General features: G+C 47.4%; 1 protein-coding gene across 1 annotated transcript in view; it reads right to left on the bottom strand.

Moving 5' to 3' along the window:
* LOC146855554 (uncharacterized) overlaps positions 1-14,716 on the bottom strand; it is a 421,570-nt gene that overhangs the window by 313,823 nt on the left and 93,031 nt on the right. The window contains exons 6-7 of the mRNA XM_085653381.1: positions 12,071-12,151; positions 4,694-4,793 (exon numbers count right to left, since the gene is read on the bottom strand). Of these exons, the coding sequence (XP_085509507.1) occupies positions 4,694-4,793; positions 12,071-12,151 (181 nt within the window). The remainder of the gene's footprint in view (positions 1-4,693; positions 4,794-12,070; positions 12,152-14,716) is intronic.

The following is a 14,716-nucleotide window of genomic DNA, read 5'->3' as shown; positions in this document are numbered from 1 at the left end:
AACCAGGACCACCAGAATGACTCCAAGAACTAGTTGGATGGCCTCCTGATCAGAGCCTGGGAGAATGAAAAGGATCCAACAACCTTGAACGCAGCACCTGAACTCTGCCTGCTGTGAGTCTTGCTCCCAAAGTGGTTCCACCCCAGTCCTGGACCCTTGGAAGTGGGCCTGAAGGTGCCAGCCCAACCGTGGTCCCTTGGGCAGAACCGACGCAGCATGACATATCACCTTGCAGCCTCACATTGTTACCGCCACTGTGAGACGCATCCCCAGCGTACGAGCCCGCAGCCCCTCAGCACAACACATCCTCAATGCAATTCCTCGCAGCCACCGCTGCGTGACACATCCTCGATGCTGGAGCTCGCAACCCTCCACACCCCGGGTTTAAGGTACTTTGTTAAGTAGGTCTAATTTGGTCCCTTTATCCAACCCGCGCTCCATCTCGGTCGGCCTGAACTTGTGACTTTGTCCCTGTCTGACATGACCAGATAAACAAAGTTGGCACTTTGTACTTTTAGACACTATGGGTGTTTTTACAAGGGGATCGCGCCACCAGATTAGTGGTGTTCTGGTGGCGTGATCGCCTTTTCTATATTTACAAAGCGGCGCTAAGCCACTTTGAGTGGCCTAACGCCACCTTGTAAATACGGCCCCTTGAAAAGCATCACTTTGCGTGCAAGGGTGTGCAATGGGTGTTGCTGTGGGTGTTTTACTGAAACACCCATTGCATTTTGGCGCTGCAGCAGATTTGCACGGATGTGTGAATCTGAGGCAGTGCCAAAAACTAACACCATGCAATAGTAGACATTTGAATGGTGCAACGAGGAGAAATACTTTTGTTTCTTCTAATTTTTTGCTTTTTCTATGTGTGCTGTATTCTGCAGCACACATATAAAGAGCAAAACATCATTATTGATTGTTTATGTTCAGGAGGGGTCACCTGCCTGCACATAAACAATCATACACTGCAACACAGGCACCCTTGCACTAATGCCGATGATTTTAGCGCCAGCGCTAGTGAAAACTTGGATACCCCGTATTGTTGTAAATATAGCACATCCCTGCATTTTGGAAATGTCGGAGCGCATCGCTACCAAATTTGCCTCTGCCTCGTGATCTGACATTTCCCTGTAAATATGCCCCTAGTTTCACTTAAATCTTTACAATTGCATATCTCCATTTCTACTGATTGGATTTTTGTTGTTTTGGTCTCAAATAATTTATTACATTTTATTCTATACTTCTGAAAGTGGTGTGGGACATTTCTTGCCTTGTGTTTTCACTTTATTACTTTTTGAAGTGCTACATAAATACCCTACACATTGCCTCTAAATTAAGCTGAACTGCTTTGTGCCAAGCTACCCGAGGGTTGCCTGTGTTTCAACCTGACAGGAATTCTGGTTGGTTCTTGAGTACGGTTTCACTCCTCTCAACCAGTAACTCAATTCCCTACATTAACAGAATGTAATGCAAAGTTATTTTTGGGATCTCTAAAGATCCTTCAGTGAATCTCACATGTGTATTTCTTGATCATTTATGGGACGTGTGGTTTTACAGCATTTCCACCCATCTCTGTAACGTAATTCACCAGTTCTACTAGAGTGCTTTCCTGTGCAGTGTGGTCTTGCCATTTGAGAGAGGACCATCTCTTTTGAAGCAGGGCTAACACTGATTGGCCTCTGGTTGGTCCCTGTCAGAAGAGGCACTATGAAGAAAACAAACAATGGACAGTAACACAGCTCAAGGTAATTACTAAGCATTCCATCCATCGCCTTTTTAGGTCTCGCCTGGCGTAGGCTGCACGCATGCGCAGTCTCGCTGGCGAGATTTAATGAAAGGGGGTATTTTCTGTAAGGGGCATTAAGCCCCGCCCCTCTTTTCCATTGGCTGGCGTCACCGTTTATGGTAAACGGTGGCCAGCCATTGGAAAAGAGCTCCTTGTGACGTATTCGCTCGGCTTTTTCGGCCGTCCCATTTGGACGGCCTCGCCTGCTTTGCGTTCGTCGCAAAAGGTTTCTTATCTTTATGGGGCCAAACACATGGCCCCATAAAGACAAGAAACCTTTTAGCAGGCGAGAAAGCCAAGCAAATACGTCATGGCAAGCTCTTGTTTTTAATCTGCTGGCCTCGTGGGAGGTGGTGCCAGCCAGGGGGTTGTCTGTTGTTGGCTGGTTGAGAACTTCAGCGCTGCACTGGGTTATGGCTGAGCTTGGCTGCTGATGGGGGTAGCTTGCACCTTGAATGCCTGTTACTGGTGGGCCTGTTTAATGTGCTTAGAATGCCTGTGCTGGGCTCATATACGCCCTCCTTACGTCTCAGCTGGAATCTACGATTGCGTCTGGAGTAAGCGAAACCGCGGTATGCCACTAAAGGAGAGGTCAGTAGACCCCCCATCTCCTCCTGGTACAGACGAAACCTTAGTGTGCCCATGGGGGCGCAGTGCTTCCCTTAGCGCCAGTGGAAACCATGTCTGCCCGTGTGGTTCAAGCACTTGCGACTGCAAGGGGTGTGGCATGTTTGCCAGCAGAGCGTCTGCCACCTAGGTGTGCCGCTTGAGTATTGTGGGACTCTGGTTTGCCCTTGGGTGCCGGTGGGTCTCTGCCAACCCATGGGGCGTGCCGGTGGGTCTCTGCCAACCCATGGGGCGTGTGAAAAAATGATCGGATCCTAGAGCAGAGGTGAAGGGGCGAAAACTCGTTTGACAGTAGTGGTGGTCGGGACCTTTTGACCCTTGGCTCGGTATCGGCCTGGGTTTGTTTCATGTCCTTGCGCCCCTATGAGGAAGGGGAAGGTTGTCTTTCTGTTCTTGTGGGAAGTATAGGCCACGTCGGCCCCTGGGGGAGATTGATGGGTGAGGCCAGAGTTAGTGTTAATGTTAAATATGGCAGAAGGCACTGTGGCGTGTTCTCATCACCTGGCGGTGTCTCTCTCACTCTCCGGTATTTGCGTTATTCCCCCTCCTTTGCTACCCCGGTCCCCTCAAACAGGCTGCCATTGTCCTCAGTTGCAGGCGCATGAGCCCGCTGGTGCGTCCACGGTCCACAGAGCTTTGATTACTGCGGGCAAAGAATGTGGCACAACCGGATTCTCCGCATCTAAATCACCTGGCAAGATTCTGCCTGAAATGTGTATTTATTTGGCGATTTCCCTTTGAGAAGCTGGGGCTTTCTGCCCCTTTTTAGTTGCTCCACCCTGCGAGCCGTGCGTGGGACAGGGCGGGGCCACGCGCTTGAGTAACACCGAGCCCGCCATGAAAGCGTGGGCACTGGCAGCCGCCGCGCCTGCCCTGTGTGTACTCTGTGCCTCCTTGCGTCCCCTCCACCGACTCCCCATTATAGCAGGAAAATGGAGCTCTAGGGGCATTTTTGTCAAGTAATGTTGCTACGCCAGAGACGTTACAGATCTGTAAAATATGGGGTAGTTAAGGCCAACGCCCCACGCCTGGCTTATTCCACGTCATAGTTTTGGTGTCGCAGGTATTCTACACACTTTCAATGGAAAAGCATTCTTCTAATGTTAACATATTTCTAAGGTGTCTTGTTTACTCAGGCCACAGGTTGTCTATAGTCCTCGACTGTGTGATTCAGAGGCGGTGTTAATTACTTGATGGCTGGAGGGATTTCCTATGTGGAGAGCGGAATTGTGTGACGCCCCTGGCCCGCCATTTCTGAGGCCGAATTTAGCATAGCTTGGAGGATTCTGTATTTGATGGGGTTTTCTAAGGTCACTCTGTAGGAATGCGAGGCCAGATGTGTTATTGGCCAGCTCGCATTTCAGGGCCATGTGTGCGTCTACGAAGTGACCTGGCGGAGTGTCCAGCAGACAGATTAATAGAAATCCTGGCTCTTGAATATTCAAACTAGCATTGAAAATGAAATAGGTCTCGCCTTTGATTAAGTTGAAGCCATTTGCTTTGCTAATGGTATTGTATCGCAAAGCAAATGGCTTTAACTTAATAAAAGGCGAGACCTATTGCATTTTTAATGCTTGTTGGTTTTCTCAGCGAGACACTCGTCGTACAATGGATATTCCCAGACGAGGCATGCCCCTTGCTGTGCCCATCGACATACCTAATCGATGAGTCACTAAAAGGTCAAAACATGCCTGTGATTTCTAGTATTCCAGTGAATAGGGGTGTGGCCTACCAGTTCACACTGGACTGTCCCTTTTGGGGGGGACCAAGACTCACTTGCATATGGTTGTTCTCTGTGTCTAGTGGCACAGTGAACAAGAGAATATTAGCAATGTGAATAAAGTAAATACCAGAGGCTGAGATTCATTTCAGCCTTCTTTTGTGTTTTTTTGCTAAACGTTGGAGCAGTTTGGAAATTCACTTTTATTACCAGTATTAGCTCACTTGCTTCTGCCCGTCCTAATTTTCAGAGATGTAATTTTAAAGTCCGCAGTTCCCTTTCACCCTGCCTGCGATGTTATCCGAATGGGCCTCCACGGACAGACAGTGTTGATGTAACGAGATGGCACCAGCCATGCAGGCATGGAACTCGGATTAATAATGTGTGAGGCAGTGCAGTGACACAGGCTATGCGGATGGAACACATTCCATGCGGACTCCTGTCTGGAAACTGAGGCTGGGGATCGCAAACCTCTTGTAATCAATGCCTTAGGACTGCTTTTGTTCGGTGCAGTTTAAAAGATGCCCACATCAAATGCGAGTTTGTAATGTGTAACTTACATTTGTATCTGAGCAAGCTGCAGTCGCTCCACAGCCCATCTGTACAGTGCGTTCCATTGAAGGTCTTCAGACGGCGGTGCAAACTCCTGGGCTATCCAGCCTGCAAGGGAAGAAAGAAGGTCGAGTGAGGCTCTCACCCGTGCACAGCACAGGAGACCTCCATGCCATTTTACTTCAGCACCTGGAAGGCCATACACATTTCAAAGTCACAAAATTGGTACTCATTACCAAGGTTATCAGAGAGAGATGCAGTCAAATTTGCCACCGGGTATATTCAACACATTGTTGCAAACTTTTTTTAAATATTACGTTTTATGCAGTTTATTTATGACGGCTACATTTGAAAAATCAGTTGCATTCACAGAGTAGGAAACAGAAAAACAACATTAAATCATTTTAGGTACTTTAAAAAAATGCATTTTTATCAATCCAACCTTCATGTACTTTTCTAGGTTCTTTATTAATTTTTTATTGTTAACTTCTGAGAATTTCAAGTTTGCATAATTTAGCAATTTACATTAAAAAAAATTATGCCTGTACTTCTCTCTCAAAACAAATCAACCGCACCCCAGAAACAAACATACTTATTAGTAATGAATGGCTTTCAACAGGAGTTCTTCTGCTAGATCCAACATTACATGATGACAAAAAATAAAAGATTCACAACCCTCGGGCCTTTGTAAGCGCCCTGGTGCTCCTTTGGTGCAGCCTTTAAGAAGCATTATAATGTAATGTTAACTTGCATACTTCATGGGCTTACTCAATATTCTTTGACCAACACATGTGTCCTCAAACAGTATGTATGATGAATGGACAACACGTGGAAGTGATAGCACACACCCGGAAAAGCAGGCCCCGATACTCTGATGTGGCAATAATCTAAGCAGTGCTGCTAAAAGAAATCCCCATTGCTCACTGAACCAACTCATTCACGCACAAATGAATACATAAATATGTACCAAAGAATGAATGTGATCAATATACTCTGCATGTTCTACCAAAGGATTATTTATACAATCAAAGTTGAGGGTTTCATCCACCAAGTTAAAAGAACCTGCTTATTGAATCGTGTTGCAATCTATAGAAAATCTAAATGTAAATTCTGAGAATTTCTCGTTTGTCTTTTTGAGCTAAAAGTGTTTTTTTTATTGATGGGAACTGTCATGGTTTTAGGTTTATGGCAGGCGGGCCTTATGTGGTTCTGGTGTTTTGCATAAAGTCCTTGGTCTGTCAGAAGAATCAGACACAGATCCCTGGCTCTTTGGAGGCCTGACCCGGAAGCAGCGTGGCTGTAGAGATTGTGCCCTCATCGGATACCCAGTAATACATGACCTGGCTCCTTATTTGATCATCCAGGCAGCTGTCTATGGGTAGAAAAATTATATACTGTGTCAGTTCAGGGCTATTCGTCATGTGGGTGCGTTGGGACGTTGAGGCAGTGTTGGACTTGGCCCTTCTGGCAGGTTCACCCCTGGACTTTTTGCTTTTATTGGTGACCTGGTGGTAGTGATTTTTGGTTTCTGCGCACTTTCCCTGTGTCCCAGAGTAAAGTGCGTGCGCACTCTGAGTGCATGTGGTGAGATAGGCCTGCCCTCCCATAGGAATGCATGGGGAATGTATGTGTCCCTGGTAGTTCCTGATGCGTGGGGTGTGCAGGCTCGAGTTTGGTATGTGCAGACTCGTGTGATCGAATGCTTCGCAATGATATATAATGCGTGATTATGTCATGTGCGGAAGTGCCACTTCTAGGAGTTGGCATATTAGTGTAAAATGTGCAGTGACTGCCTGTCGCGTGATTGGCTGGCTGAGGTCATGTGACTGGCTAGGGAATCCCCAGAGTCAGGAGGAGTCACCCAGTGGTGAATAGGGAGATCAGCAGCTAGATGGGTGGGAGGAGTACACCTGGGTCCTGAATAGGGCTGGGCTTTCCCCACACAATGCTGGCTCCGCCCCCTGTGGTGCGACTGACGACCCTGGCCTGCACTCTGAATAGGGAGAGGGGCTGAGCAAAACAAAGTGCTCAGGAACCAGTTGTAACTGGTTCGCCCCTTCCCTGCACCTTGAGACAAAGGAAAGCTATGTATAAAAATGAGGCTGTGTCCCCACAGAATCTGTTCTCTTCCAGGATCCTATCTGAGGGGGGCTGCTGCTGCTGCTGGAGGCCAGGAGGAACCGCCACTTGGGACTGCCTTCCTGCCCTGGAGGGCCCAGTGAGCTGGCCCCTGGCCCAGCCTTGCCCCCCTGCCTACCTTCCTAAAAACTTTGCTGGACTTTGTGCTTATTCATCCTTAAAGCGCCTGGGAGCTTTTATTGGCCTTTAGCGCTGAGAGCGCTTTCACTTTTTATCCCTAGCGCTAGGAGCGCTTTATTTCTGGAAGCCGGTGCCCACCCGGCATTTGCAGCGTGTAGGCTGTGCTGATCCTGAAGTCCCCTGGCAGGTGCCCACCCTGCCAGGGACATTGCCGTGTTCGTTGGCGGGTGCCCACCCCGCTTATTTCCGTGTATTTTATCTGTAAACGACTGGCGGGAGCCTACCCCGCGTTATTGCCGCCTCAGGGAATAACTTTGCTCGCTGGCGGGTGCCTACCCCGCTTATTAAGGAGATTGATATCCCTAGCGGGTGCCCACCCCGCCAGGGACCTTGCCGTTTTTCTTATTGGCTCGAGCGGGAGCCTACCCCGCTTAATTAATTATTTTTCACTCCGGGAGCCCACCCCGCATTGCCGCCGTACTGAGGAGCTCACCGCCGCTGCCCGCGGCAACCCGGAAATCGTAAGGACCCGGATGTGGGCGGGGCCAACTCCGGACATGCAGGGGATCGCGGGTCTCCCATGCCCTGAGGAGAGCCCCTCAAGTGCACCAGCCGGCTAGCAGAAGCGGAGGGGGCCCGAGGCACATTGCCGGTGCCTGCCCCCACTGCTGAGGAAGACGTACTGCCGCCGGAGCCTCCCCCCGCAGAGAAGAAGCTCCGCCGCCCCGCTGCGAGGGACCGAAGCAGAGAACCAGCAGGAGTTTGCCCCGACGAAGCCCCGGTGAGTAAGGGGGGGGTCGCTCCCACGCTGGTGCCTGCTATCTTGCTGAGTCCCCCGAGCGGGACTCCAACGGTTGGGGCCATTGTTGTTTCAGAGTCCCGAGCGGGACTCCAACCCATACGGGGGCAGTCTCTTGATGTCCAGAGCGGCCCCGGAAGGCAGCGGGCCGCTCCACCGTACGAGGACACGGGCAGTGTATAGAGCCTGCGAGGCTCCAAGGCGGCATTTCACTGTGCTGAGTCCCTGAGCAGGAGTCCCACGGTAACGGGGGCATTTTGTTCATCATCAGAGCGGCCCCGGAAGGCAGCCGGCCGCTCCAGCGTTATCTTGGGCCATATTCTTGATTCAGAGCCCAGAGAGGCTCCAACGTATGCCATAATTGTGCTAAGGGCCCAGAGGTGCCCCAGCCCCAGTCCCTACAGCTGCCCAGCACTTAGTGGGCAGCTGCCACGTTTAGGTTGTGCCTCTGCGCTCATTGGCTTGCGCAGCCTGCGCAGTCCAGCCCTGACTTTGTGGACGAAGGGCGTTTGAGCCCCTGAAAGGCCAGGTTGGCCTGGGGACAGTTTTGCTGTGTCGTGCCCTCACCTAGGGTACCTGTTGATGTTTACATATGTACTTTTGCGCCTGCGCAATGCCTTTATGCTATGCTGATTGCTAGCTGTACCTATGCGTAGGGGAAGGTCTTTCCTAGTGTAGGTTGTGCTTTTATGCGTCATGTGTCTTGTGTTTACACCTCTGAATGTGTTGTGATGCATCATGTGTAATGTGCGTTTACCCCTACAGGTATTGTGGTGACATTTTCCTAAGGTGGTTAGGGTTGCGTAGGTGGGACTTACCTGTTACCAGTGGTTACTGGTTGGGTGCTATATCTTCTAATTTTGTGCTACAGTAATTTTATATCCTATGTTCTAAGTGCTAATTTCTACAAAGTGCTAATTCCTGACAGTGGTCCATGTGGCCCTGTCCCCTGTACATATAATCCCTTGTAAATTCTACCCGTGCCGGTTGGCACATTGTAAAGTGTGTGTTTTTATCTAATGTGTTTGGTATAATACAAAGGCTATTTTTATATAATACCTTGTGTGGAGTTTCTTTTGTGGTGGGCCTTGGGTGTTGTTGCTGGGTGCGCGCGCAAACGCTTTACACATTGCCTCCAGGATAAGCCTGACTGCTCGTGCCAAGCTACCAAGGCGGTGAGCAGGGGTTATCTTTGGCGTGTAACTCCCCAGCCCTGACTAGAGTGGTGGTTTCTGCCTGGCTTTGGCGCAAGCCCTAGCCAACCAGAAATTCCATTTCTAACAGGCAGGTTTACATAAACTGCCTTTTCCCACCCTTTTCGGAGTCATTAGGTCCGGTTGTCATTTTAAGGTTGCTTTAAACATCCTAGACAATGACACAATGTGAGATCTTTCTAGGCAAGCAATGTTTGATGTTGTATTCTAAAAACAATTGCTTTTTGAGGATTTTCAGACGCTGGCTTTTACAAAAGGCTTTGATCTTATCAGTGTTATGTGGTTAGATTCAAATTTGCTGCTCATTCCACCATCAATCTAGTCTGGGAACACAAAGTGAAACGTGGTCTTCTCGTGGAGGCAGGGACCTCCATCTTCAATAGAATGTTTTTTTCCTCTGATTTCGGTCTTCTGGGTTATTGGTTGAGGCTGTGAGGTTTCACTACAGTTCTCAGGAATGGGCACTTTTTTACAACATGGTCACCAGCGTCACCCTCCCTTTGCCAGCTATTTCCATCTCTAGCTCTTTGAGTGACTAAATAGAATCTTTAGTGTGCAGCCTCCTGGATTATATTAAACTCTTTAACCACCGCTTGGTCTTCAAGGAGCTAGATGCAGTACAACCTTCTGCAACGTTAACCACTGGACTATTGAAGTATTGACTATTTTGGTTTCAGGTGCTGATGCTTGAATGTTAAAAGGTTTCTACGCACCTGCTATTAATCCATATAGACAACAATAGGACAGGCACAGCCTGCCCAAATCAACAAAAGGTACACCCAAGCTTGGTGAGGTAAAACAGTAGCTTTTAATAGGTCAGGGCCAATGTCCAATGTCCAGTGCCCAGTGTCGGTGACTAGCAGCTGTTCTATTCTGTCTTGAGCCCAGGCTCTCTCCTCTAAACCTGGTAAAATTGGCTTACACCCAATTGGCACATTTAATTTATTTATAAGTCCTTAGTAAAGTGGTAGTCAGGGCCGGACTAGCCACAGCGGGCACCGGGCATTTCCCCAGTGGGCCGCCAGGGCTGGGGCTGGTTTTGGGCCTCTGGGGGGCCGATTTTGTCACAGGGCCGTTTTTGCAGCATAGCTGCACTATCGGCCGCTGTAACGAAATCGGCTGAAACTGGCCCTGGCAAACTGCTCGGCCGCACCCCCAACCCCCTGGGGGGCTGGCCAAGCACTTTGCCAGGGCCGGTTTTGTTTCCCAGTCCGGCCCTGGTGGTAGTACATATACCAAGGGCCTGTAAATGTAATGCTGCTAGCGGGCATGAAGCACTTATTATGCCACCCACTTAAGTAGCCTTTTTAAACATGTTTCAAGTCTGCCATTGCAGTCTGTGTGCAGCGTTAAACTGCCATTTCGACCTGGCAACATAATACTTTCACAGGTCTAAACATTCCATTTTAATATATGTAAGTCATCCCTAGGGTAGGCCCTAACCAGCCTACGGGGCAGGGTGGAGTGTAATTAATATGGGCATGTACTTTTAAGTTTTATATGTCCTGGTAGAGAAAAAATATTAAATTCGTTTTTCAGTACTACAAGGCCCACCTCTCCCACAGGATAACATTGGATTATTGTAGTATCTTCATGCAAGGTTATTACTGTTCTCCTGTATCTTGTAACTAGCTGCTCAGCCAGTGTGAGTGTTCCATGTGGAATGTTGACGTGACTGGAATGTTGGTGTGGTGTGAGACAGTTGAGAGGATGGGCTGAGCAGCTAGCAGGCTGTTCCTGGTGGCGCTATTCTATGGACTTTACTAACTTAATAAATATACTAAAGATCTATCCTGGCTACGTCTGCTGTGTCACATCAACCTATGGAACCAGGTCACTTCAATTACCTTTTACAGTGCTAACCTTTAATTGGGAACAGGTAGGAAAGTCAAGTTTGGTCATTAATGAATTGTAATTTAAAACACTCTTTAAGGGTAAAGTCGGATTTTAAGTCACAATTCTGAATCTGCCACTTACAGAAAGTTGGCATTTTACTTGTCCTAACCATTTGGTGCCTGAAGCATGTATCCTGGGTCACATGACTAAACTTAGTTGGCAGTTTGCCTCTGTGTATCCCATCCTGCCAACACCCACTTCCACAAGGGGGAGTGGGTGTTGGCAGGATGGGCCATCCTGAACTAATGGGAGGGGGGAGCTGTCACCTACGACACTTGCCTTTCACACAAATAGACACAAATAACTTCACACTAGCCTTTTGTGACTTCAGACATTCCTGGACCAGGGCAGGGAGAAAGGAAAATCCCAAACCAGATGTGTGTGTGTGGGGGGGTGTAATGGGTTAGACATTTCTCCAACTCCAAAGCTAGCAAAAAGTATAAATATTTGACCATCAGACTAAATCTTCTGTCCACTCATGGACCCATGCCCTGTAGCCAGAGGACTGCCGTGCTGCCTGAGTACCGCCCTGCTGTCAGAGAAGAAAGACTGGACCTCTTTAAATTCAGCAGCGGTCGGAATGACTCGCGGGTAGGGGGGTGGGTAGGCAGGGTCATAGGCGGGGAGGTTCGTGGGGGGTCACGGGGGTCGCAAGGGAGGTTGTGGGGGGGTCACGGGTCGACACTCCTCTGCCATAGTGAAGGAGCCGCCCCTGTTTAAATCAGGCCTTTGCCTTGGGCCCAGCTGGAAGAGTAAATATGCAAGCACCCTTGTCGCCTGCATGTTGCTGCTCCAAACGGAATGCAGACATGTATGCGCTGCTGAAATGTGTACCGGTGTCGGAAAATTACACCAAGACAAATTCAGCATGTTTCAATGAGTCAGCTGAGAGGAGCGTCTGGATTGGCTCAGGGCAATCTGGGAGCCTGTGTAAGCCTCGGAGCTGAAGAAATGGTGAAGGGCGGACGTCAGGCTGCAGGTAAGTTTTTTTTTTTTTTTTGCCTCCGCGCTGCCCAAGCGATTTCCCCTGCCTTCGGCAGATAGTTAGAACTCAGTAGTAAAGTAACATCAGACAATGTTTGTGAAAGCAGTGCCTTACTTTCAAAGATCTATGCATTTTGATTTAAGTCTCAGAAAAAACCACTCATCCTCACAATCTCCTCTTGCCCATCCAAGCAAAAATCCTAATTTAAAATCCTTAAAGACAAGCATCTCACCTCTCTGTTCAGATGCTCTTGATGCCATTGAGAAACTGATGGTGACTGAAGAATAGGGCACATTTGCTTGTGTGGCTGGGCCTAACAAGGGCAATAGAAAAACATGTTACCTACTATTAAAAACATTCAAAAATGAAAATAATATTTGAGCGTCTCCATTCTTATAACATGTCAAGACTATGTAGTTCCCAGATTCATTTTCCTGCAAAATAATCTTTTTCGTCCAAATTCTTTTCCTTTTTATAAATGTAGACATTTTCAGGAATAACATACATGTACCTTTTATTCCCTCTAATTCACTCTTAATTGTTAATATCATTTGATGATCATTCAGGGACAATCACTCCATTCTAATAAGAAACAAAAAGCCAGAGGTTAGTAGGAGTGTCCTTAGCTTAGATTTGTTCAAAATATAACTCTAAAAAAATCAACACTTTATAGCATTTGATTGCTTTTACCACCATCTAAGTTTTTTAAAAACGTATTTGGAACGATTGCAGCTTTTGACTATTTCAGTATATTTTAGCCGTTAAGAGGCACCTGGCACATGGATCTCTGAGGATGTTTTAGATTTGCACCCTACGTTCCATATAATAATGTGAGTAAAAACAGTATTAGAGGAGAAACGTTCCCATGGGCATCTACAAATCCCATTCACAGACTACATTCATATTCGAAGCTCGTGTTTACTCGACAACACTCCTCAAGGGCCACAATAAATTAGGTTTTCAGTCTAAAAATATGCAAAAGACCCCCTTTCACGTCCACTGAACATCAATATTTCTTATGAATCCTGACATCTTGAATGCAGAATGGGTTTGGTACTCGAGAACCACCACGGAGCATCGATTCTCTAGACCTAGACTTTTCCTGAGAATGTTGTCTTGTCTCACTTCATAGGCTAAGGTCAATACTGCCATTGTTTGAGATCTCTATTCTAAATATTTCTACGGTCAGATTTACATCTTTATATTAAAATGATAAGACGGGTATGAGCGAACATTGCAGTGGTGTAGAATATCCCCTGCCTGCCTCCACACGAACTCAGTTCCAAGAGATACCCCAGCCACCCTGCCACACCCGGTGACAACTGGGATACGCATGACCTTCTGCAGAACACCCAAGGTCCCTGTGCGGTGACGAAAATAGCTTTGATTATCAGAGACAACTGCTTTCTGCCCCAGCGTGGCAACTCCCGTCATGCAGGACATCCTACCCTCAACTTAATTGGGCTCAGCAGGTTGGCCCTCCCTTGGGGGCTGTATTATAAAAGGTACCCTTGGGGCGCAACGGGCGTTTGCGCCCACTTTGCGTGCCCCCCAGGGCACTTTGGTATTGCAAGAAAAGGCCGCAGACACTTCCGAGGACCCTTCTGTAATACTGAAAGCGCTGCCTCCCATACAGCGTCAGCACCTTCTCAAGAGGGCGTTCCCTCATTTGCATGGGGGTGTGGCCCCATGCAATGAGGGAATCCCTTTGCCTCCACGCCCGTACCATATTACAGACGTGGGTGCAGAGGCAAAGAAGCTCTCAGGAGGCGCACTCCTTTTTGAAAGTATATCTTGAACTTGCTGTGCTAACCGATCTTAGCTGTAATTGGCTTAATATCTAGTTTTTCCATCTGTCTATCCCGGTGAACCCCCTGCGAGTAAAACATATATACTCACGCTCTTTTATTATTACCCTGTATGTCCCAGTCACCACTTAGCGTTTTTTATTTTCCTCCTGTGCTTTATGTATCTTGGACTGTCTGACCTTAGTATACCTTTGGTTCTTTCTGTTATAAATCTGGATTACCCTGTCCTTCCTGGTTCTATGCTTCGTGCTCACCATGTGTTATTTTGCGCCTCCATCCCTGTTTTTAGGAATTTACCAAAACCTGCATCCTTCGGCGTTTGCGATACGCCCTTTGGAACTTCGTTCCGTAATTCTGACTGGGTCTTCCCTCACCCCCTCTTTATCCCGACGTATGGCCTGGATTGCTATATGCTGAATGAGCCCTGTTTTTTAGTCATGCCAGTCATCCTTTTGGGTAAGCTTCTCCCCGTCTAATATCTTATGAGATACCATACATTGGCCACTCAATGATCTTCATCTTGTTTCCCGTGTTTTGTTTATATCCTGTAGCATTGCCTTTGAATGTACCCAGACATCCTGACCCCCTCCATCTTTAGAGGTTGAAAGCCAGACCTAAGTTTCTCTAATATGGTATTGAATCCATTCTTCGTTTTAAACTACTAATAACCTTCCTATTATCACTCCTTACCTCCCACTGGTTTTTTCGGCACTCTCTCAGTAACCTTTCTCAATAATTCCTTTATTTCTCTTTTTCTGCTCTGACATCACTGATGTTATTCGGCACTCTATTTTTTCATCTATTTCTCTGGCTTCTTCTCTTTATGTAAGCCATCTTTGGTGCACCGCGTTGTATTAAATATTTTCTTATATATATATTTCTTTTAATCCTTATGGCATTGGACCACACCGCCACTGACTTTGTTTTAGTTAAAATTATATATCTCTTTCTGGATCTCCTACGTTTTAATGCTATCATTTTTTGAACTATTAGATCACGACGAGCGAAATATCTTAGTATTCATAAAATGTTTATGTCATATAAATTGTGTTCTTTTTCAGGCCTCTCTG

The sequence above is a fragment of the Triturus cristatus genome, chromosome 4_1, assembly GCF_964204655.1.
Source record: "Triturus cristatus chromosome 4_1, aTriCri1.1, whole genome shotgun sequence".
In the NCBI taxonomy this organism is placed as follows: domain Eukaryota; kingdom Metazoa; phylum Chordata; class Amphibia; order Caudata; family Salamandridae; genus Triturus; species Triturus cristatus.
Note: the sequence above shows the minus strand (reverse complement) of the source record. Positions and strands in the feature narration are given on the sequence as shown.